The sequence below is a fragment of the Camellia sinensis genome, chromosome 10 (assembly GCF_055761805.1).
Source record: "Camellia sinensis isolate YWXY chromosome 10, ASM5576180v1, whole genome shotgun sequence".
NCBI classification, from domain to species: Eukaryota; Viridiplantae; Streptophyta; class Magnoliopsida; order Ericales; family Theaceae; genus Camellia; species Camellia sinensis.
Window position 1 is genome coordinate 38224946 of NC_138970.1, and position 26150 is coordinate 38251095.

A 26150-nucleotide genomic window follows, 5' to 3' on the forward strand; every position below is an offset into this window, starting at 1 on the left:
ACCGGGGATCAACCCTGATCAAAGTTGTACAAAAAAGAGTTGAAGCTATAGTTGCCCACTCCAAAACAAAAATAAAAAAAAAACAAAAGTAAAATACAAAAATAATAATAATAATAATAATAATAATAATAATAATAATAATAATAATAATAAATAAAATATAAAATATAAAATATAAAATATAAAAAAGAAAAAGAAAAAAGAGAGAGAGTAGTATTTTCTCAGTTTTTCGGCAACAACCCGGCAGTGAAGATTACAACCGGCTTCATTTGCACATAGTTTTGTTGCCCGACTTTATCATTAACTGCCTCACTTCATCTTTACTCCTTTGAAGCTCTTCAAGACTTTGCTTCGGCCTTGGCAGAGCTTCCGAAAGAAATTACTCCTCGTCAACCATCAAATTGGTTGTGCGAAGGAACTCTGAATCCGGCCACGAAGGTGGCCTGTCGTTTCAGCTCTTTGTTCTGCTTTTTCAGTGCACTAATTTCTACTCGAGAGTCCTTGTACCTACATTGGAGCAGGGAGAGTTGTGCATTTAACTGATGTACATCAAATGTCATGTTCTGTAGTCGATGGGACAAGTTGGAGACCGCAGTCACGGTCTCCACATATGACCTCAGCGTATACAAGTTAGCTTCGATGTCAAACTGTGATGCCATTATTTGCTCAACTGACATAGCTGGAAAGCTGAAAATAGAGAAAGGAGGAGAAACACATGGCTGAGGTTCTGGGGAGTCGAAATCGGTCATCTCTATCATGGACTCGTTAAGGTCTAGAAAAAAAATAAGAGAACCGTGAGAAGAGGCCATGGCAGAGGAGAGTAGTGCAAAAGAAAGGGGTTGTAGAGTGGTGGTAAAGAAAGTTTGTAGGCTTTTGCTGTACCTCTCTCATAGGCCTCAGCTTAAGAAAAGAATGAAGAAGAAAAAGACAAAGTGGAAGAGAAGACTCGAGGCATCGTTGAAGATTGGAGCAGCCTGTCGGTCAGGTGCCATGATTATTGAAATCGCGCGCCAGACAGGACGCTCTAAGAAGATGAAGGAAGAGAGAGATATGTATATGTATATATATGTGTATGTATGTGTGTGTATACATTTGTACGTATATGTCAGTGTACATGTAACTATGTATATTTTGTTCGTATATGTATATCTGTGTATTTGTATACATATATAGTTTGCTTGTGTGTATATGTATACGTATTTTGTATATCGTTCATATGTATATGTAACCTCCCCCCTCTCCGTATGAGATACGATTAGGTACGCTTGTTGGTTACACCACATTCGCTCCTTTCACATGAAACGTGTTAGGATTTAACTTTTTTCTGGTTAAAACCTTCCCTATCTCCGTATGAAATACGGTTAGGTATGTCTGTTGGTTACACCACATTTGTTCCTTTCATGTGAAACGTGTTAGGATTTGACCTTTTTTTCGGTTAAAACCTTCCCTCTCTCCGCATGAGATACGGTTAGGTACGCATTTTGGTTACACCACGTTTATTCCTTTCAACATGAAACGTGTTAGGAATTTATGTTTACCCAGTTAAAACCTTCTCCCTCTTTATATGAAATACGGTTAGGCATGCCTGTTGGTTATACCACATTTCCTCCTTTCGCATGAAACGCGTTAGGATTTTCAAGTTTACTCGGTTAAAACTTTCCCCCTATCTGTATGAAATATGGTTAGTACGCCTATTGGTTACACTATCTTTCCTCCACTTGAGTGAGACGCATTTGGACTTCAAATTTACAATTCCCCCTCTTGCGCGAGATGCGTTTGGATTGCGCATTCATATTTCTTTTCTTGCGTGAGATGCATTTGGACTCTGAGTTTACAATTTCTCCTCTCGCGTGAAATGCGCTCGAACTGTATATTTATACTTCTTTCACTCGCGTGAGTCGCGTTTGAGTTTTGAGTTCCCTCCACTCACGTGAGATGTGTTTGAGGCATGCAGGAACGTGAGCCTGAGCGGTTTTTTTGTCCTGGAATACGTTACGACGTGTCCTTGAGTGGGTTCATCTTGGGACACGCAAGTTTGTGTCCCAATTTGTTTTAAATATTCACTATATCATGTACAACACATGTTTAAAGTTTGCCTTGTTGCATTGCACCATCTCATAAGCATCATGAAAACGGCTTCGCGAAGCATGTAAGTCCAATTTATATTTTGAGCATATCATTTGCATTTTGTCCCTGAACTACGCTGGTTTGATTCCTTGCAAACGGATACATAGGCAACCCTCAGGTTCAACCAATTGCATTGCATTTTGTTTCTTTGCCCAAGTCTTATGGCCTTCTCAAAAAGGTTTCCTTCGAACTTTAACATTCACTCACGTCAAGAAATGACTTCGAGTTCTATCACAGAGGAGCAACTGCAGACACCCTCCATTTTGACCGACCCTAAGACTTGGGCGCTTCTTTTTGATCACCCGATAATGAAAACAAGAAGGTGTTTCTCACAGAATCCTCAAGGAGAAAACTTAGAATTTGAGTCCTGTTTCCAACCCCAAACAGCCACAAATTACCTTTCGAAGGGAATATTTTGACCTCACCGTTGCGTCCAGAATGGTTCGTTTAGCTAGGATCAACCTTCGCTGCACTTCCGAGGGCTTCATTGAAAAATTCTCCTAAAATCTGGGTTACAGCACAAATATTTGAAACTTCTAGGCCAAATTGTAACTTTCAAAACTCAGGGAATATTCTATTATGTAAGGAAATATTATGTTAAAGTTAGGGAATATTTTGTCCATATGAAGAATATTTCGTCAATGCTAATGTGGCAGTCTTGCTGACGTGGCCTGACTAGATTGGTCATTGTTGATGATGTTGCGCAGACATGTCTTTACCCAAAAAAATGAATTTAAGGAATGATTAGAAAGGGGTTTGAACGCCCAACCCCACTCAGCACCCAACACCGTAACAACTCTACTAAAACTTAGCCTTCTGTTATATTTCCCCTCAAATAATATTTAACCATTCCAAACCAGCAGGCAAAGAAAGTTTTCTTTTGCATTCTTTTTTTTTTTTTGTGTTTATGGGACACTCCTCTACCCCATTGGTCGACCCATATGTCACCAAATACATACCTAATCATCCCCCATTGTCAAAAAGAGGTTTTGTTTGCATCTATAAAGGAGTATCCCATGCAACCACCTTGAAAATTCATTCCTCCTATCACATTCTTGTCTCCCACCTTCTTTTTTACCTTAATACTCCTTCATTGCCTTTATAGAATGATTAGATGGTAAGAGAGAAGGAGGATCATGAAATTGAAGAGAAAAAAGTGAGAAAAAGAGAGAAAATTCAAGTTTTGAGTCAAAAACACTTCTATCTTCCATATACACCTTTCATAGCTTATACGCACTGAAATTCTACCTTTTAGACATGCAAAACAACTCCAAAATTCTGAAATAGCTAAACTTCAGTAGTGATTGATCAAAGGAAAGAGTGAGTGTTGTTGAAAGTGAGGAAAAATAAGAGAGTTAGCTACTTTTCCACCACACATACCCAGAGCTCCATTCTAGTTTTGAATTGAGGATTGAGAACACGCTTCCCAAACTTGAGGGTGATCAAGAGGAAGTTTGAAAATCAAGAAGTTTAATCTTTCTTTGGAAGGTGAATTTCTAGTGTTTTATTTTCTTATATTGTCTATCTCATATTTATTTTCTTACTTATTATTTCATAGTGTTTTGTTATAATCCAAGTGGTTTGTTTATCTCATATTTGTTTTCTTGCTTCTTATTTCATAGTGTTTTGTTACAATCCAAGAGGTTTGTTTGTCTCATATTTATTTTCTTACTTTATATTTCATAGTGTTTTGTTTAATTCAAGTGGTTTGTTTATCTCATATTTATTTTCTTACTTCTTATTTCATAGTGTTTGATTATAATCCAAGTGGTTTGTTTATCTTATATTTTATAGTGTGTTGTTGTAATCCAACTAGTTTGTTTAGCGCATAATAATAATAATAATAATTATTATTATTATTATTATTATTATTGTTGTTGTTTTTTTTTTTTTTTTTTTTTATTGCTCTTGTTTCATATTAGTTGTGTTGTCAGCTAACCAGTAGTAGTTAGTTGAGCCACCTACATATTTCTTATTTGTTCCTTTTCTTGGTTTTGCAACAAGACAGATTTTACTCGGCCTAGTTGGCCGACTGGCCTATTTGGCTGGTCGGTTAGCTTCTTTCAGACAAGATGGCGTAATCTCCAAATGTTGACCAATTTTCGTCAATGATTCCAAGGAACATGAAACTTTTATTTTGTTTATTTTTATTTTGAGTGTTTTGTAAGGTTTTGTTTTATTTTATTACAATATTCCCTCATCTCTCTCTCATTTGGTTTGTAATAATTATTCAAAGTGTTATAATAATTTCCCACCTCACTTCTTTCTATCCCGTTAATTTACTTGCTTTCCTTATTCGTGGATATGCATCAGGTTTATTTTATTTTATTTTTTTGTTATATCCATGCTTTGCATCCATATTTCATACATCTTGATTCGGCTAAGTTTGCATTTGTGGATTTAATTAATTCTTATGTGATTATGTGCGCTACCTCATGTTCTTGAGATGATTCACATGTCATATCTTAAAAGCCGAATCTTTAGTTGCATCTCATGAGGGAATTGCATTAGGATTTTGTAGATAAGATCATACATATTTTACTAACTTTGTTTTGTAGCTGTTCGCGGGACGTCGGTAAATATGTAAATTTTTATGCTTTAGCACCCCATTTGTGTGTGTTTTTCTTATTATGTTTAAGCATCCTACCATGTGGCTATTTGCTTACTTGATGTAACTGTATGAATGCCAGTAGATTGAGGTTATATCGCTTAATTTTAGAATAATATTGATTTTTCATGTTTGTAAACTCAATTTTTTGGGTTGTACATCTTTAAAACTCTTTCAAAATACATGAAATCAAATTATTTCAAAATAAATGATATAGTCTATACTTGTATGCTTTACATAGTAATTTTTAGGATTTATTAAATAATCGAAATATAAACATATAAAGTAAATAAAATTCATACCATGATTTAATAAAGGCCGATCTTTTGATCGGGTGAGCGGGGGTGCTCAATTAATGACCTTCCCCTCTCATACCTAAGGTTCTGAGCAGCGACAACTTTAGTTATGACGAACAGTGGCCTTGGCACGAGTCATAGGTTTCTTAATTTTCCAAAATATAAGGTGGCGACTCTAAGATCTGATGATGCAGTCTATTTTTGACAAAATGTTTTGCAATAAAATAGATTTTTTAAAAGTTGTCAAATCTGGACTCTTATTTATGTTTCACATTGCACTAGTGAGACTAGATCAAAGAGACCGAGGGTCCGAATTGTTTAATGTGCACGAGTACCCCCGGACATATTACAACTACCCATCAAAATAATTCTGAATTCAATGTATTTTAAAGAGGGTCAAGAGAGACAAACCTTTTTTTCCACTAGTATCGATATTAGGTTTACGTTCAATCAATTATGGATCACTCGAAGGTTTCGCATAACTGATACGGGTATGTTATTTATTTTCCGCATTATGTTATTATTTCTGAAAATTATAATAGTTCACGATTTTAGATTATGAAGATTGTTATATGCATAACACCATAAAATTATTTACAAGTACAAGTAAAATTAAAGGTAAATTATATTTGTTATTTGTCTTTATGACAATTTGATTCTTATAGTTCTAATGGCACTAATACTACCATTGAATTTCTTATATAGTGTCAATTTAATACCAAATAACTCATTTTTAGAAATTGGATTGGAAGCAAGAGACAAAATATGTCAATTGCACTCTTCCCAATGGGATCAAGGGACCAGTATTCAATTTGAAATGGTTTAATCCTTAAAATCTATTAATTGACATAATTTATTAATAAAATGAGTTATTTGTTATATAATTAGAATTTAAAAGACAGGATGTAATTTTTAGAATTACAAAGGACAATTTGTATTTTAAGCAAACATTATAGTGTATCAATAATTTATCTTAAATTTTTTGAAAAATGGATGGGATTCGAAATTTATTATTATTTTTTATTTGTTTAACATTTCCCTCAATTGGCACTACTAGAAAATACAGAAATGGCGACTAAAAAAAATATTTTCGTTGCTGAAAGTGCCATTTTCGGCGACTAAAATGGAATTAGTAGCCAAAAGTGAAGGCTTTTGGTGACTAAAACAATTTAGTAGCCAAATGTATAGTTATTGGCGACTAAAAATCAATTTAGTCGCCGATTATATGGGTTTTACGGACTAAAGGTTTTTTAGTAGCCAAAAGTGACGGTGTTTGGCGACTAAAATAAATTAGTAGCCAAAAGTATAGGTTTTGGCGACTAAAAAACAGTTTGGTCGCCGATTATACGTGTTTTGGCGACTAAAAACAGTTTGGTCGCTGAAAGTGAAGCTTTTTGGCTACTAAAAAAAATTTAGTAGCTAAAAACAGGCAATTGGCGACTAAAGTTCAGTTTAGTAGCCAAAAGGGGACATTTTTGGCGACTAAAAATAGGTTTAGTCGCCAAAACTGTTTATTTTTAGGCGGAACTTATTTTTTTAGCGACTAAAAAATAATTAGTAGCCCAAAATTACAGAATTGACAACTAAATAATGGATTTAGTCACCACAAGTGGCCTCAATTTTTTCTAGTAAATAATTTATTTTTTACATAAATTAAATTGAATAAAAATAATTATATTTATATATATAGTTTTATATTAATACGGGTCAATATACTATATAAATAATATATATTGCATATATGTTCATGTGGTGTTGTAGTGGCATAGTGGAGGGAGTGTGTTGCTAAATGTTTAGAATGTGGGATAGGTTGGTGTTTCGAATCGCAAAAAGTTGGTATTTTTTTTTTTTCATGGAAGCACCTTTGGCGACTAAAATTATTAGTCGCCAAAAGTCTTTATTTTGGCGACTAAACGGTTTAGTCGGCGATTCAGTGAGTATTGGCGACTAAAGGATTAGTCGCTAAATGTATAATTTTCAAAAGTGTAAATCACTATTGGCAACTCAAACTTTGGTCGCTAAAGACCTGTTTTTTGTTGACTAAAAAAGTTTTAGTCGCCAATACCTCCGCCGACCATATATTTGCGACAAAAGCGGCGATTAAAAATTTTAGTCGGGGAAACTAAAGAGTCGACTTTTGGCGACTAAAAATGGACTTTTGGTGACTAAAAATTTAGTTGCCAAAGGTGATTTTTCTTGTAGTGTGGCATCTTCAAAAACTTATTTGTAGATTTAGAAATTTTGTGTTTTAATAATTCTAAAGCGACAACATTTTAGTGGGTGTTTGGATTGATTGTTTTCGTGTTCTTTTTTTTTTTTTTTTCATCTTTAGGGTTTTTTCTTTTTTTTTTTCTTCAAAAAAATGTTAGTTTATAGGTTCTGTTTGATTAGAACAACTAAAAAAGTAAAAATTAATTATAAAAAGAAAAAAAAAGTCTACTAAAGATTTTATTTTTAAAAAAAAAAAAAAGAGTTATAAACAGTTAGTTTTTTTAATTTTTTTTTAATTTTTAAATTTTTTTTACTTATTAGATTCTGGAAAAAGTTTTTTTTGTTTTTTTTAAAATTTGTTATACATTTAAAAACAAATCACTAAAATTATAAATAAATAGAAAAATCTAAATATTTTTTTGGTTAAATTACAAATATACCTCTTGAGATTTGTTTAAAATATCCCTTGTGGTTTGAAAAATTACAAATATCCCTTTTCAGAATTTTTATTTAATAGAATAAATTGAAAAAATCAAATTTCTAACTGCTCTAATATATAATAATAAAATTACTTGAATTATTAATTAAAATAAAACTTTAACATTATTAAAAATTGTTAATTGACTTGATGATTGAATAATTAGAAATCCTTCATTCTCCCAATTTTTTTCCCTATAGTCCTTCTAATAATGTGGCAAACATTACTAAAAGCAACTCCAACCACACTCTCTATTTTTCACAAGCTAAAGTATATATATATTAAAAAAAAAGTACACTCTTTATTTTACCTAATTACTTTAGTTATTGCGTGCTTCAACCATACTTTTTATTTTAACTATTTATTTAAACTAATTTAACCAATTTTCAAAACAATAACTGTTATGTATTACTGCATTTTTCATAAAATGCGTCATTTGTGATAATATTTTTGTTAACATAGACCAACAAATCACATCAAACAAGTCTTCAAATGAGACACACCACTTCATTTCCTGACAATGTGCTCTAGCATCATCCCCGCAAAGGTTACATCCGAGGACAACATCATCAACTGAGACATCAATAGTGCCAGAATTATACTTGAGCCACAAAGCAACTCGAAGTTTATCGCTGTTAAATAAAATTTTTCTTTACTGATCAAAAAAAAAAAAAAAAAACTCGAAGTTTAATGAGTTCGCATAGATTGACCCAATCAAACTGAGCCCCATTAAATTTACAATCATTTTTTGCTTTCCACACAGACCATAAAATTGTAACTAGCAAATCTGTCCATCATACATGAAGCATCCAAGAAGCATCTCAGCAAGCATTCAACAAGAATTCAACCTGGTAATTAAATTACTACTAGTTCAAGCATTCAAAAATTAGTTTCAACATAGTTTTAACATAAAGTAACTAGTTCTAACATAAAGTAAATACAACAACCCAACAATAAAATAAGTCAAAAACATAATTCCAACAACAACTAAATCTTCTTTTGGAGAATTTCTATTTGATTGAACTCAAAATAATAACTCGCTTTTAAAAATTAGATTGAACTCAATTTTTTTAGAGAAATGGTATGGTCCATATGTACCCTACCCAAAAAAATGTGTAACTTTACTACAAAAGTTTCCAATATTAATTACAAAATACATAACCTCGCTACAAATTAGTGTAATAAAAAATGTTGTAACTAAGCCACAAACTTTTGTAATATCAATTACAAATTTTTGGACATTTTATTATGCACCAATTTGTATGGCAATGATACGCATTTTGTGATCAATGTTACGGAATTTTATGAAAAAAATAACATATTTTTGTGATAGGGTGCATACATAGGATTTCCCAATTTTGTAGCATATGTTATTAATGTAGAAAATTAAAGAGTAAAATTAAGGGAAAATTACAATTAAGTTGACTTTTCATAAAATAATTATAAATTCATAAAAAAGTTCAATATTTTAAGGGTTTATTACACCTTCTATCTCTAAACTACTGTCAAATTATCTATTTAGTTCATAAACTATCATTTGAGTCTATTAAGTACTTAAAGTATACGAATTAAAGTCTATTTAGCCCTTAAACTATCAATTGAATATATTAAGTCCTTAAAATATTTAATTCAAACCTATTTAGTCACTAAAAGGATTACAAAATTAAAATATATGCCTATAAGTATTATAAATTAATAAAAGACCCTACCTAGTCGAATTTTTATTAAAAAAAAAAAACCTTAAAAATTATATTTTGCCTTTAAAACGTGTTTTATTTCATTATGTGATTAAATTAGTATTAGAGTTTTATTTCTCAGTTTTGCCAATAAAATTATATGAATATTAGATATATTGAAAAAGTAGAATTAGATAATTTAAATAATAATATTTCGCTACAAATAATAATAATAAAATAATATATTAATTAAATTACAAAAAGAATTGAGTGAAAAATTTAAAAACAATCAATTATTAATTATAAACGAAATCAGATATATAATACTATATAACGGCAACCATGTAGCCATTTTAGAAAATAAATAATAAAATACTATAAATAATTACATTTACCTTTATAAAAGAAATTTACAATAAGAGCTAACACCCACTTTTCAAAGACAGAAAAATTTTAAGGTTTTTTTTGAAATAACATTTTACCTACATAGTGTCTTTTACTAATTCATAATATGTATGGACTTATATTTTATTTTCGTAATCCTATCAGGAACTAAATAAGTTTGATTTAAATATTTTAGGAATTTAATATATTCAATCGATAATTTAAGAACCAAATAGATTTTAATCTATATATACTTTAGGAATGTAATAGAATCAATTGATAGACAACAATAGTTGAGTGGTATAAGTGTAATAAATCCATATTTTAAGTATTAAAATTTATCAAGTATAATTATTTTTAAAAATTTCAACTGAATTAAAATTTCTCTTAAAATAAATACAATTAGAATTACAAATTGTTAATTCACACAAAAGACAAATTACAGGACTATCAATATAATTTGTCTGATAATTAATAAAAAAAATTTAAATGAATGGGATGAAGAATTTACTATTTTTTTTTTTTTTTTTAAAAAAAAAATTCGCTTAATAGCCATCTCCAAAAATTTGCTTGTAGATCTAGTAATTGTTTGCTTCAATAATTTCAAAGTGACTACAATATATTTTTTTTGGTGGACGCCGTGTAAGGGAAAAAGCCAAGCGAGAAAAAAGTTGAAAAAAGCTTTACCCCAGTCAGAGTGGTTGATATTCAAGTTTTGAGGTGGTAAGTTGAGTTCCACACATAACTGCAATTTCTCTGTAAATAATCATTTCGGAGTTATCTTCATCTTCAAATCCGAGTAAAGGATCTGACACTGTGCTTGTACTGAAAGAATTGGGCATCTTTCTTTGTTGGGATTTCACTCCGAGTCTCCAGCTGTCCCATGGTAAGCCTAACGGTTGACTAGATGTAGTTTTCTTCACCTAGTAATTCACCCGCTAACGAAGACGTTGACTTCGCTGAACTTTCCTTCATTCTTTTACCAACAAATAAAAGAACAAACTACCACGTGACCACAATATTGTTAACAGGGATAGAACTAGAAGAAGATTATAGAAGGCTATGGCTCCCCAGTTTTTGTGAAAAATATGATTTGTTATAGTATTTTAAAAATATATTTCATTTTATACATAAAATGACCCTCAATATAAAAATATATATATCTCATTTTTCTCTTATCTTGTGCTCTCTTTTTATTTTCTACCAAAAAAATCTTATCCTATTAGAAATTACTTCTATGGTATTTGAATTTTTTTGAGTGTATACATAATTTATATATCATATTGTACATACATGTGTGCATATGTATATAGTGCAAAAAAATTATTTGTCTTTTGGCCACTCAAATGATAAAATCCTAGTTTCGTCCCTAATTGTTAGGTTGATGGGGGAATACTTTCTATTAATCTCATTTGTAATTTTTTATTGATTGATGACATTGCATAGAATGGTATCACCTTCACACTTAATATTTTCTCGTGTTTGGATTGACATTCTTATTAAAATATTTTGTGATGATTTTTTTTTTAAAATTACTTTTAATTATTCTGTATTAGGCTCTTTCGCTGGAATGAGGGATTTTGTTGCTTTGTCAATTGCAAGTTCATTCTCATCAATGGCTTCACTGATATCTTGAAATCGATTATTACAATTTCGGATTGCAGAAGAGGAGAGCCCAGATTGTAAAACCAAGGCTTCTTGAGGTCCTCTGTTTTTTGGTGGGTTCTTTTTCTCCCCTGATCTTCGACTTGTAAGATCAATAGGCAGTCCAATTTGAAAAAGAAATTTTTTGGGCCTTGAATTTGATGTTTGGGCACTTTCCAGTAAATCTCATACACAAAATTCAAAATTTATGTAGTCCCAAAACAAAATACTTGTATCAATTAGTCTTATATATTTATAATTATTATCAAAAAATCTTTAAAAAAAAAACAAACTAAAAATGCTGCTACATTTTATCATTGTCGAACTTCTATCAGATGGCCACCAAATATGTTTTTTATGCTTTGTATGTATAAAAAAAGATATTTTATTTAATAATAATATTATTTACTTATGAAGTATAAAAGTTTGACTTTTATTTTAATTATAAAAAATAAAAAATAAAAAAATTTGGATTCAAATAGTAAAAAAATAATCTAAAATATGTACAAAATAGTAAAGTCCAAATCGTCAAATTAATCTGCACACACCCACCATTACAAGCTTGCTCAATTCTCATCCATTAACTAAGCAAACGGATAAGGATTGATAATTTTCAATCCACATAAATTCGAACAAATGACGGATGGGAGATTACTCGATCCAACTTGATCCTCAAACACTCCTAATAAATGATAGGCCTCCTGTGTTTAATAGTAAAAAATCTAGTCAGAGTTTTATTTATTTATTATTATTTCTTTTTTATTGAAGATAGCTAGCAATTCAACATGATTTCCATTTATACATATTATAAACTACAGAATGTCTATTAAGAAAGAACATATCAAATTAGTAACATTTTCAAAAAATAATTACAAAATAATGATAAAATTTATAAAAATTAAAAATTAAAATAATAAAATTTGTCATATATGTGTAATTATTTTTCTGAAATTACACTGGGATGCAATTCCCCCCCCCCCAAACAAAAAAAAATAATGATAATAAATAAATTGTCACCATGTCAAATGACTCCATCACTTTGTTTTTTTTTTCTCTGGTTGGTTTTATTTTTATTTAATTATTATTGTAAAACATAAGAACAATTATATGTTCACAGCCCTTAAAGGTTGAGTTTTTTTTTTTTTTTTTTGGGAATATTTCAAAAATTAAATTATTTATGAAAATAACTAATTTTCAAATTATTTATCAAAATAATTGACTTTTTAAAATTGTAGGTTCAAAATATGATTTCAGCATGAAAATTGTATCTTCAAGATATGATTACATAAACGTGTATCACACCAGTGGGTCATGTCAATATGAAATCGTATTTTTAACTTGTGATTTTATAAATCATATTTTGAACTTGTTTAAAAAAGTCAATAAATTTGCTAAATAATTTAAAAATTGAGTTGCTTGGATAAATAATTTGATTTTTTTAGAATATTTTTTTAAAAAGTTTATTTATATGAAGATTACCTCTTAAACTAGAAAAGCATATAAATAAACCCCTAAACTATAACAGTGTATATGTTAGACCCTCTAACAAAATGGGTCAAAATGAAATATGTCTAGGAGTTCTATTTCTACACTTTTATAATTTAAGAGATAAAGTGATGCTTCTCAATAGTTTAAGAAATTCATTTGTATGTTTTTATAATTTAAAAAATCAAAGTAACACTTCTCAATAATTTAGGAGTTTCAATGTTAATAATAATAACAAATAAAAAGTTTTAAAAAAAAACTTCTTAAAGTCGGAACACAATGATCAAAGCATAAAACAAGAAAAAAAAAAAAAAAAAAGGAAAATACTATAGATCTCAAATAAATTGTCAAATTTTCTACCAAACCTCTCACATGGATGTGGGACCCACACACATGCAATTTGTGTAGATCCCACACTCATGTGGAAGATTTAATAAAAAAATTGATAATTTATTTAGAGTCCCTAACATAATTCAAAATAATTGCAAAGATATAAACAATGATTATTCTTATAAAAATAAATAAAGAATTTTATGTCAGTGAAATAAACAAAAAAGAAACTATACAAACATGAAAGATTCTACTCAGAGTAGTCTTTTGGAAAAAGAAAAAAAAAAGATCAGCTTTTAACTTTTTATCTATTTTAAATCGCATTACTTCTCATACTTTTTACTCACAAAAAGATAATAAATTAAAAAAAATAAGGGGAATTGACCAGTAAATCCCATTTTATGGACTTGTAATCCATAAGGTCCTAAATGTTTTCTTAGTGACTGGATGGTCCCTTAATTTGTTTGTTGACAGTTTTGACACTGCTAATATTATTGATTGACATTTGGTGTGGGTTTGTATGGGATAAGGTGAATGGTGTTTGTGTGTCACGCTGATCGAAAAAACATACTAATACTATTTTTAATTTAGTAAGTGTGTAAGACTCAAAACATGAGACGTGGGTTGTGACGTGAACACAAGTAATTTGACATTTTTTTTTTTTTTTTGACGTGGATTGTGTCACGTTTCAGCTTCCCATCAGTTTGACCCTTTATTTTCCAATCGCCATTTGTGACGAATCGACGTGAACCTCACCGATTCCACCGATTCTCATTCTGAATCTCACCGATTCTGGTACTGTGGTTCCTCACCGATTCACACTTCTGGTTCTCAATCTCAATCTCAGTTTTGGTTCCACAGTTGTGGTTCCACACTGGTTCAGCTTCCCATCAGTTTGACCCTTTGTTTTCCAATCGCCATTTGTGACGAATCAACGTGAACCTCACCGATTCCACCGATTCTCATTCTCAATCTCACCGATTCTGGTACTGTGGTTCCTCACCGATTCACAGTTCTGGTTCTCAATCTCAATCTCAATCTCAGTTTTGGTTCCACACTAGTTCCACAGTTCTGCGCACAATCTCTTCTTTTCCACCCCCTGAAACCCCCAAAGATCCATCTCCATCTTCGAGCCCTGTGTTTGATTTATTGGAATCGAATATTGTAGATTTGAGAGGCGAAGAAGATAATAGGGCTTTGTTCGACATTGACTTGAACCTATGGTTAGATTCTCCGCTTCCTCCCCTATTGGAAGCCGAAAAGTCCGAATCTTTGGCAGGCGTCGTCGGAGAAGTCGCTAAGATTGATTCGCCGGTTCTCTCAGTCGGCGAATGTGATCTGAAAGAAACTGCAAAAATGTTCGAAACTAATGTTGTTGAAATTGAAAATGGAGAAGAAACTGAGATTATTGGGGAAAAAACAATGGACATATCAGAGATCACGACTATTGAAGTTCAGTGCTTGGAGATGAACAGCGATCGAGTCTCGGCAAAATCGGTAGGCTTAAACGAAGTAAAGCATGAAGAAGAAGAAGAAGCATATAATGTGAGGGCATATTTGTCCCCCACATAACAATATAATTTAAAAAAGGAGTTATCAGTAACATATCTCTACTATTATGGACTGCCCAATCAAACAAATTATTCATGGGACCAAATGAAATACAATTTCACCATATGGGACTTTCTGATAAATTTCCCAAAAAATAAAAAATTAATTTTTTACCGACTTTCCAAAATAGCACAGAGTTACAAGCCCCGCCCCAGAAGTTTGGGTTGCACTCTATCACATACCACATTTTGCATAAAATTTTTGATCGTTTGTCCTGGATTGTTGTTCACTTCTGGCATCTATTATTATTATTTTTTTTTTTTTTCCACTTCCGACCTCAAATCTTAAAGAGTACTATTATTCAGATCCAAAACTTAGATTTATTTTCTAAACTCAATGATATATAGCACTTTATTAAAGGAGAAGGATTCCCACCATCCTAAAATCTAGATTGGAGGGAACTATTTGAACTCGTAAGGCATACGAGTCCTATTTCAATGATTCAAACCGTTTTCTATGTTAGACATTTTGTATATTTCATCCACAAAAAAATTAAATTGATCAGATAATTACAACTTGTTTAAATTATTATTTTTGTCATAAAAAAAAAATATATTGCTTATCTTCTAAAAATACAATTATCGTCCATTTTTTTAGTGAAAATACTATAAATTGAACATGTTATAGCTATCAGAAATCAATCTAATTTTTTGTGAGGATGAAATATACAAAGTGTCAAACAAAATAAACGGTTCAAATTATTAAAACGGGACACGCGGTGGACTCCATGGGCCCAAACAGCTCCTTCAGTCTAGATTTTGGACTGGAAGTAATTCTCCTCATTAAATTATCTAAGTCATTTTTCTCTGTTATATTTTCTAATCATTAATCAACCATTTTATTTACACATCATTAGACATAAAAATAAATCTAACAAGTATATTTATTTATCATTTTCCAATCTTAAATGCAAATAAAGCTTGAGTGTTGATCGGAGTGGGATATCAAGCCACTTACGGAGAGAGATTTACTAATCTGAAACACACACTTATATTTGACTCAAACAAACAGAAACAAATAATAACTTACAAGAGAAGAAATTATTCTCCCTGAGACTCTCACTCCCTTATTCTTCTTCTTACTCGCACACTTACAACTCTGAAATACATAAACTAAATATACATAAACTTGACAATATAAAAACATTAAATACAATACAACAATTTCATTCAAACTTATAGTAACTTGCAGCGTTTATTGAACCCATGTTTTCAACTTCTTGCTCCAACTTCTAGCTAGGAAGGTGGACAATCAAACATACTTCATAACACTGAATGCATATCACACGACTCTCTCACAGTTCCATATTCTACTCCGTAATAGGTTAGGAGTGCGTAGACTGTCTGCACCACTGCAATGACGAACAAGATAAATGCTGCAACAACAGCGATAACCGACCACGGGTTATAGAAGTAATCGCGTTTCAACGATGTTAGAAATCTCGGCCACAGATAACCGCAGTGATTCTCCGCATCTTTGCGGGGTTTGGCAAAATCGAACATTTCCAATTCAGCATACTTGCAGATATTGTTGAACAGAACCGAGGCCTCTTCACTGGCACCCAAATAATTAGTTATAATGTCAGCCTGTTCGAGCAATTCGACATCAGCAGTAGAATCGATGAGCGAATCCATAAGAAAGGCATAAGACGTGAACTGACGACGCTTGATGTTAGAGCAACACTGCTCGAAAGCAATGAGGTTTCTCAAGAAGGGCTCTGTGAGGTCGTCAATAGATAAAGGTGGGATTTCGAACTTAGCACTGTCACACAAGCATAGAAGTAAGGAAGCTTCTTTGAAGTTGACGTCGAATTGGCCTTTTCCGTCACCGGGCACGAACTTGACTCCAGCACGATTGAGGTCCGATGCGCGATGCGAGAAATGGGAAAGTTCTGAAGCATCGTGAGAGCTAGGTAGGTAGCAACTGTGTAAAAGATGGAGTATATGAAAACAATTATCGTTTTCTGGATTTATGGTTGTACTATGAATATCATCAGTTTCGCAATTCATCATATCGCCAAAGAATGATAGGACAAACTGGGTAAGGGGAGGGCATGATGACCATGGATGATCTGGGATAGTTTTGATGGTTTTGCTGAACAATTCATTAAGGATGAAGAAGGGAAGCTGGTTCTCGAGAAGTAGCAAGTCGTGTCGGATGCCCAACCTGAACATACTGTTGCCCAACAGAGGGTCACCATGGATAATTTTATTATTCACGGTGTAAGACCTGCTGAGTCACAATATAAATTTGAATAAATATTGTTATATAGCAATGATGGGAGAATCAATTAGAGTATTTATTAGGGCTGAGCAAGAAATCCGTGAAATTCGTAATCCGATCCAGTGCAGTCCAATCCAATAGGTTTGGATTGGTTTTTTGAATCCGTGGTTCGATTCCGGATTGAAAAATTAAAAATCCGTAGTTCACGGATTGGTTCCGGATTGAATCTCACGGTTCCGGATTGGAACCGATCCGGACCGTATACAAATAGTCTATATTTTTATTATACACCCTCCTGCATAGTATCTTCTCTTATTTCATATAAAACTTAAATCCAAATCTAAACTTGCATAATATCTTCTTTTATTACTTTTGTTTGCTAGTTTTTAGTGTTAATTTGTAATGGTCTAAATATTTATGGTAGAACTAATTTCTTTATGGTTGTTTAAATTCTAGAACAGTTTGTCGCTATTATGAAAAGATATATTACTATTGTGAAACTAATATGGTACTATATTTATATTTTTATGTAAATAAAGTGTTATATATATATTTTTGTTATTTAATTATATAAATCCGTGGTCCTAAACCGATCCAATCCGTATTTAAATGGATTGGTTCGGATTAGTTCCACGATTTAAACGGATTGGATTGGTTCCAATTTTTCAAGATCCGTAAATAACGGATTGGTTCTGGTTTTACTCCAATCCGGTCCAATCTGGACCATGCTCACCCCTAATATTTATCATAATAAATTTTGAACCTTTTCTTTTTTTATATATACTAGAGAATTTTTATCGCATATTTTAATGGATATAAGGTAGAAATATAAATCTATAATTATATTAAATTGAAAAAAGATCATTATATTTATCATTGAATGGTCTAATAGAACCTTTCTATTCCAAATATGTAAGAGAGAGAATCACAATCTCTACGTTACAGTCTCTCATATTTTTCTTAAATCATTAATCAATTATATTATTCACACTTCATTTAGTATAAAAAATGAGTATAGAAAGAAAGTTTGTATTTCATGTTAGTACCCCAGTTTAAATAAATTGTCAATCTAACCCTTTTTTTTTTTTTTGGAACAATTTCAACTCTATTGTACCCCCGAGGCCCCCACTACATGTCATTAATATTTCAAATGAAAAAAGATACCACGCAAGACTAGATGAATCAAAATTGAATTCCGAAAAAATTATAATTGTGGTGTAACAAATAAATTATATTAATGGTTTTTGTAATTTTTTTATAATTTCACTTTAGTCCTTTTAGTTCTATAATTTTTTTTTTTTTTTGATTTAAAATTCTAACCATAAGTGATGAAGGGTAATATTGTAACAAAAACTAAAAATATATAATTTAAATTATTCAAATTAAAACTACAAACATCAAATTGAAATACACCCAAAATAGACAGACCAATAGTTCAATTTACCTTATAAAAGAAATGACAATTATATTGGGAATATTATTATTAAGAAAAAAAAAACTTCAAAATTTGACATTTGTAACAAAATATCTGAATTTTTAATTTTAGAACAAATTATGGCAGTAGTCCCTGTATTTTGATCGTTATGTCATTTTGGTCCCTATAATCTCAGGTGGCTCAATTTTGACCTTAAATTTATGATTTTGTCTCAATTTGATCTAATTGACTTCAATTCTTTGCATTTTTTTTAATGAAAAATACTCACATAAGGGGCATATATAATGTTTTTAAGGACAAAATTATAAACTTACTAAGCTTAGTGTGTTAATTTTAACGAATTCAGTGATAATTTTCTATCAAAAACACTAACGGCATTATCAATTAGACCAAATTGACACATAATTTAAAATTAAGGGTCAAAATTGAGCCAATTAAAAATATTGGGATCAAAATGACACAATGGGTAAAATATAACGACCGATGATGTAATTTGTCCTTAATTTGATCAATTTAAACTTTAATATTTTAATTTGTTTTCAATATAAACAATTAACTTATTTTTGTTAAGTAAAACTGATGGAAAAAATGATATTTTAATTATTAAAGGCATAGTTACCAAAACATCCTTAATAATAATATTCACATTGACAATGTGAATGTTCGTATCGTCAATGTGAACATTCACACGTCAATGCAAATATTCACATTGTAAAATATGAATGTTCACATCACCAAGTTACTAGCCGTTTAAAAAATATTTATAAGGATAAAATTATTCATAAAATACCTCAAATATGAAAATTAAAATTTGGTGGATCAAGTGTATAAATAATAGGACTTATTGAAATAAAAAACATATATTATGAACTAATTGAGATACAACTATTTAAAAAAGAATTTCCTAATAAATCTCTCAAAAAGAATACTATACACATTTTGTCTACATCTATGTTGAGTTTAATAACTAAAATATTATTTCTTTTGATTGATTTTACTTAACATAATAGGTTAATGGTTTATATTGAAAACAAATAAAACTTTTAGAGTTTAAATTGATAAAATTAAAAATTAAAAATTAAAAGTTTATTTTATTAAATGCCTTGAGTTTTTTTTTTTAATTATTTTTCATATTATTTTATATTCAAATATAACTAACAAATTACTAATGAAAATGATGTCTATGTAAATTGAAACTTTAACTGATCACAATATGATTACGTTAAATTTATAGAGCTTAGTGTATTTTTTCAAATCTCAAGAGATATTAGTATAATTTACCTGTTAAAAAACTGTATGAATACATAAACTAATTACGCAACCAGATTTAGCCCGCTCACATGAAATAAGTTTTACTTTAGGTAGATCTTATAACTTCTATTAAAAATTCAATAATTTTCGGACTAAAAGCTCAGACATAAAAAGGTATTAAAATATTTTATTAAAAATCTTATTAAAAGTACATGTATCCAAACATTATCCGTTATTTAAGGATCATTATTACCTTTTTTTGACAATTAACTATATTTAACCTCTTAAATTTTTAATAATTAGTACTCGAAATTCCACTCGTGACGTTGGGTTGGGGCCATACTTATTTATTGATATATTTTCGTATTTTGGTCTCCAATATTACATATTTTTTTTTTAGGAAATTTCATTTTGTCACATTATATTTTTTTAGTAATATCAATTTTACACTTAAATTATTTAATTCTAGATTAGTTTTATCTCGCCATTAGTGACTCAAACGAAAGTTGCTGAAGTGATACCGAAATTTCGTTTGTAATTTTATTTTACTCTCCAAATTATCTCTAAAATATTAATTAGACCTCCAAATTTTATTTTATTTATTGATCTAATTAATATTTTGGGAGCAAAATAAAATTTCAAATTAAGTTTGGGGGACACATCAGTAATTTTTTTTATTTGATTGTAGATAGCAATTGAAGATGGAATAAAACTAATGCAAAATTAAATAGTTTGGATATAAAAATGATTGATATTATTAAAAGAATAAGAGTTATTGATTTTTAAGCTATTTTCTTTAATTTTTAACAATTTTTAAGAGAGGACCTGTAGAGAAGCTCGAGTATGAAGCAACCGTCGATCAGCAGCATCTGGGCTAGCCTATGCTGAGGAATCTTCTTCTCGATGATGCGTTTCAGGTTCTCGGCATAACAGTTGAAGGCACTGGCTGCTAAGTGAAGCATGGCGGCTGAACATTCCATCAGTGCTTTGTCCATCCAATATGCTTTATCCTCCGGAGACGCCGATTTCCCGGCAATTCGACAAAATAGCTCTCCTGTGTAAACCATTTTGATGTGCTCCATCTCTTTCAGATGTTGTTCCTCTTTGTCATCGTCATCATCATTGCTGTAGTGAATTGGGCCGATAGAGACTACGCAAGGGTTATAGGCGCTTTTGTTTAGTTTACGAAGCTCTTTGGAGACCTTGTAAATACAAGGGATCGATAGCTGATGAGAAAACGATGAATCCTCCGAATTGTTTGTCTGATGAATTTCTTTGAGCTTTTCGATTACCGAATTATAGAGGATTTTATTTGGGTCCTCTACGCCAGGCAATTCATTGTTCGTCGTCATTGGAGAAAAGCTTTTATGATATGGGAAAAGGAAAAGGGGTTGGTTTCTGGGTCTATATCTATATCTGAAAGGCTCATTTGTTTGTGTGTATATATAGAGTAAAAAATTGGGAATTTCTTTTGGGGGCATTTATTTAAAAATACCTCTTCATCTGCTTATAAAATTGTTTAAAAAATATTTTAAATATTAAAATTAAAATTTAGGAGATCAAATATTCAAATAATAAGATTTATTATAATACCCTCATAGATAATTGTACTAACTAGGAAAAATGATTTCTTAATAAATCCTTTTTGAGAAAATATCATTTTGCTCCCATACTTTCACGCATTTTTTAATTTCACTCCTAAATTTCGATTAATATCAATTTTACACCAAAACTTTTAAAATTTTGATCAATTTGGCCCCTGTTGTCACATTCCATCAACAATTGGACGGAATGTGCTGACGTAGGGGGCAAATTGATTTTTAAGGTGTAGTTTGGAAGGCAAATTTGTCACGACCCGCTTCCCGTACCCAAGGGTTAAGTATCGTGATGGCCAGTAATTGAGGTTACCTCCGACCAAATCTTTAACAAAATAAATAAACACAAGCGGAAAAATATTTAAATAAGGGTACTAAAATAATCATTGGACCTTTTATTTTTATTACAAAATTATATTGACCAAAAGGCCGATATTTACATATAAAAAATATCATAAAAGTTCTATGTGCGTCTATTTTGCAGCCCCGTGTCTAAGACTTTCCAAAAGCTATTTCTGAATTGCATGTTTTCTGAAAATTGGTAAACAGCTATAAGCATATGGCAGAGTGAGAAATATTATACTAAGAGTATAAGGGCATAAAATTCACCATGGATAATTATTGGCTAAAAAGAGTTTGATATTAAAATGCATCATATATAATACAGAGATCATTTAACATATAATACGGAAATCATTTGACATATACTACATAAATTATGTAAACAACTATAACCACGGTACATAATGGAACAGAACAGGGGTCACTAAGTGACAATCACTAGAGGGGTCAATGGATCCATGACAAACAGGGGACCACAAAGTGGTCAATCAGGGGCCAATAGTTATTTAAGTTCCCAAGGCGTGGGACTCCGTAGTGGTACTTACAAAACATAATTGTATATAAAGGCATAGCCAAATATTTTTTAAAAGTAAAACAAATATATCCATGGGTTTCACTTTAAGCAATTAAGGTTCAGAAAATAATCCACGTTACTGAAACCTTTATAAAACATAACTTTTATTAATATACTAATAAAACATAACTTGTGTAAAATAGATTTTGGTAAGTCAAAACATACGTAAAATACATTTTGGTAACTCAAGGTATAATTTCTTTCCACTACCAAAGACCCTTTCAACTTCCATTATTTTTTTTCTCTCTTTTCTCTACTTTCTCTCTTACTTTTCCTTTCTTTATTTCTCCCTTACGGAGTCAACTTCTCCCTATTTATGCAAATTCAATTCGTGAGCCCCCAGCCAACTGCCACGTGTCACTTTCTTATTAATCTCCATTAATTCGAACTTATCTAAATTAATTGATGCTTACCTAAACTTAATTATTTATTTATATCTTGACCCCTAAATTTTTAATAATTATATTATTTTACAAAATTACCCATAATAATATATAAAAAATGATATATTTTCCCTAACTGTGATTAAATAATATTAGTATGAATTCTACAGAATAATTAAAAATCTGAGTTGTTACAAAATTAATTTTGGGGGACATTGATTTTTAAAGTATAGTTTGGGGGGTAAAATAAAATTTCAAATGAACTTTGGTGCCATTAAAAATCTATTTGCATTTCATTTTCTAAATCTCTCCCAAAATTCATGAACCAAACATAGCTTAAAAGACATAAAAGTAGGATTACATTTCCCTCTTACTTTCTTTTTCCTTGTATTTTTCATTATAACTAAATAAAAAATGGGATTTCATTTCTTTTCCCCTTTCCATTTCTCACAACAAATCCTCTAACCAAACACAGTCTAAGGAAAAGCCTTGGGTTCAACTCCTACAACTATAATGGGAGGAAAGACTTAAATATTTACAAGAAGTGGATGTAAAAGTTTAACTCATCGTGATATCAATTTAACAACTAATCACTAAATTTCGCAAAATACTTTTACAATAGAGTTATTGTAGAGATACCAAAAATTTTGCAAAATATTTGACTAGATGTCTTACTTGAGTGTGAGTCCTATATAAGATATTTGGTCAAATATTTAATAAAATATTTGGAACATTTAGCATTTTTGTGTACAATAATATTAGAGTCCAACTCAATGACCACTTTTTAATCATTGGAAAAGAAGTGTGTGTACTTTGGTCCTTATATTATTTTGATATTTGTAATTTGAATTGGTTTGATTTTGATTCTCAATTTATAATTTTATTTTAATTTGATCCAATTTATTACCGTTCTTAATATTCTTTTAATAAAAAATATGTATATAAGTAACAAATGTTATTGTTTTAGAGTAAAATTATAAATCTCCTAACCCTAGTGAATTAACGTCAACCAATTCAATAATTATTTTTATTCAAAAACGCTAACAACATTATCAATTAGACTAAATTGACACAAAACTCAAAATTAATAGTCAAAATTGTGCCAATTGAAAATGTAGGGACCAAGATGACACAATGAACAAAATGTAGGAACTACCGACGTAATTTGCCCAAAAGAATTTGTACAAAAAAATTTTCAAAACCTTGTTTGAAATCATTTGCAAAACCCTTTTACCTTATTTGGGTGATTGATCGCATTGGTTACTGTGATCGATTGCAGTTGAAGCAATCGATCAGTTAGCAATCGCTTGATTTAAATTGTTTACAAGAACCTTCCAATCAATAGGCGATCGATTCTCTTTGGGCGATCTATCGCTTTATAAATGACGATCGATGGCTTCGCCGCTATTACGTAAAACCTAATTTTACTTGTTTCGAAAATCCTTTTTCTTTGTAAGCAGCATTTTCTTAATTCGATTTTAGGAATCTCAACTATTGATCTTTTGTAAATAATTATTTTATTCTCTTTAGAGAATTGAGTTTCAAAAAGCCACAAAATACCTTAAACACTTTGTATTATGGCATTGTGTGTACTACACTCTTGGCCGGTTGGGTAATCAAAGTCGTTTGTGAACGGAGATAGAAGTTGACATTTTGTGGAATCTTGAAAATCAAGAAGACTAACTGGGTCATGCTATACTCGTGGAGTTACTAGAAAACTTTGTATTAGGTCAACCTAGGTAAAAGTTGTAAGTTTTCTCGGCCTTTGTGCTTGTATTCTTGGAACTTAGTGAATTTTGTTGAAGGTTGGGATCGTGATTTTTCACCATTCTAGATTTTCAGGTAAAATCTTGTCTTCATGTGTTGATTGTTTATTTATGTGCTAATCTGTTTAATGAACTAAATTGAACATAGAATTAATAATTGTTAATTAGATAGCCTATTCACCCCTCTTTGGGCACATAATATTTAGACTCCGTGATTTCATACTTACATACCCAAAGCACAAGATCCGTCCATGGACGGTGTGTAAGGGCTTAAGTTCAAGCTGAAAGGCATGGTCGATGGACTTAAGATCAAGCTGAAAGGCATTGTCGATGGACATACGGGGATGGTGAGAAGACATATATTATACATCCCAATGGAACTATAATTGGAGATACCATTATTTTTGGAGCCTCCGATAGCATAGCCGAAACAACAATTTTTTGTGTTATTGTTGGGGTGTAAGAAATGAAATTATGTATATTATTACTCCAAAACTTTGTAGTTCCTAAATAATTATATAATGGGTTGTGCATTATGATGATTTTCTTTCATTCAACTTATTAAGCTCTGTTGCATAAAAAATTTGTCAACCGATGCTTTTAGGTCAAAATAAAATAATAAAAAAAGCAAGCTCATGGTACATTTGAATGACTGAAAAAATTTATTTACTTTTACAATAAAATAAAAATTAGTTTATTCCTTCTCCAAAAAATTATATCAAAATAATGAATTTCTTTTAGAAAGCAAATTATTAATATTTAACTAATGTTTAGCTTAGATAAATGGTATTTTTTTATGGAGAAATTACACATGAGTGAAATTTTTATAAAAAATTTACACAATAATAAAATTATCTATAAATTTAATTATTAATATTTATAAAATTTGTCATTGATTTAATATTTTTTTTTATTTTTTTATTTTTAAAGATACCATGAATTGTAATTCCCCAGCTTTCATTTAAAAGAATGGGAAGAAGAGTGATTTTCAGTAATTTTTTTTATATTTATTTATTTAATTATTATTATTATTATTATTATTATTATTATTATTATTTACATAAGAAAGCATGAGACTTAATATATTGGGGTGTTTTGGAAAGCTGGTAAAAAGTTGACTTTTTGACTTTTTTAACTTATTTTGTCTTTTTATGAGTAAGTTATGTGAGAAGTGATCTGACAATAAAAAGCTAGAAGCTGGCTTTTTACCAGCTTTCCAAAAGAGTACATTGTAAATCTGACAATAAGTCGTCTAATAAGGTATATTAGAATGCAAAATAGATTCCAAAAAGAATAAAGAAACAAGCAGAAAATATACAATTCTCCACATAATAATAATAATAATAATAATAATAATAATAATAATAAACAATCTCGAGATGTTTTAGTTATTTATTCAGTCATTGAGTTGGGGCCTTTAGCATTATTGAAATTATATATGAATATTGGTAATGAAGTTATACATCAATACTAAAAAATATAGAAGATAATGTTACATATAATCTTTTTTTCTTTTTTTTTAATCACATTTTTTTACTTCAAGACACAAGTGGTGAATTTATGAATGTGGACCCTATTATTTTCTGTTTAAAGGTGAAAAAATGAGATAAAAAATAAAATTATATATAATATTGCTCAAATATAAAATCTCAATCAAGAATACTGTAAAAATGGATATATTATTTGTTGTTTTTTATGAACAATAACACTTTTTTGAAATATTTTTTCAAA

At 30.3% G+C, this 26150-nt stretch overlaps 1 protein-coding gene across 1 annotated transcript; it reads right to left on the reverse strand.

Moving 5' to 3' along the window:
* Positions 1-15816: 15816 nt before the first annotated feature.
* LOC114305462 (UPF0481 protein At3g47200) lies at positions 15817-21186 on the reverse strand. Its single transcript, XM_028250550.2, has 2 exons — positions 20585-21186; positions 15817-17079 (listed from the first exon to the last, which is right to left on the reverse strand). The coding sequence occupies exons 1-2, from the start codon at positions 21109-21111 to the stop codon at positions 16113-16115; spliced, it is 1494 nt and encodes a 497-aa protein (XP_028106351.2). The 5' UTR covers positions 21112-21186; the 3' UTR covers positions 15817-16112.
* Between the last annotated feature and the right edge of the window lie 4964 nt (positions 21187-26150).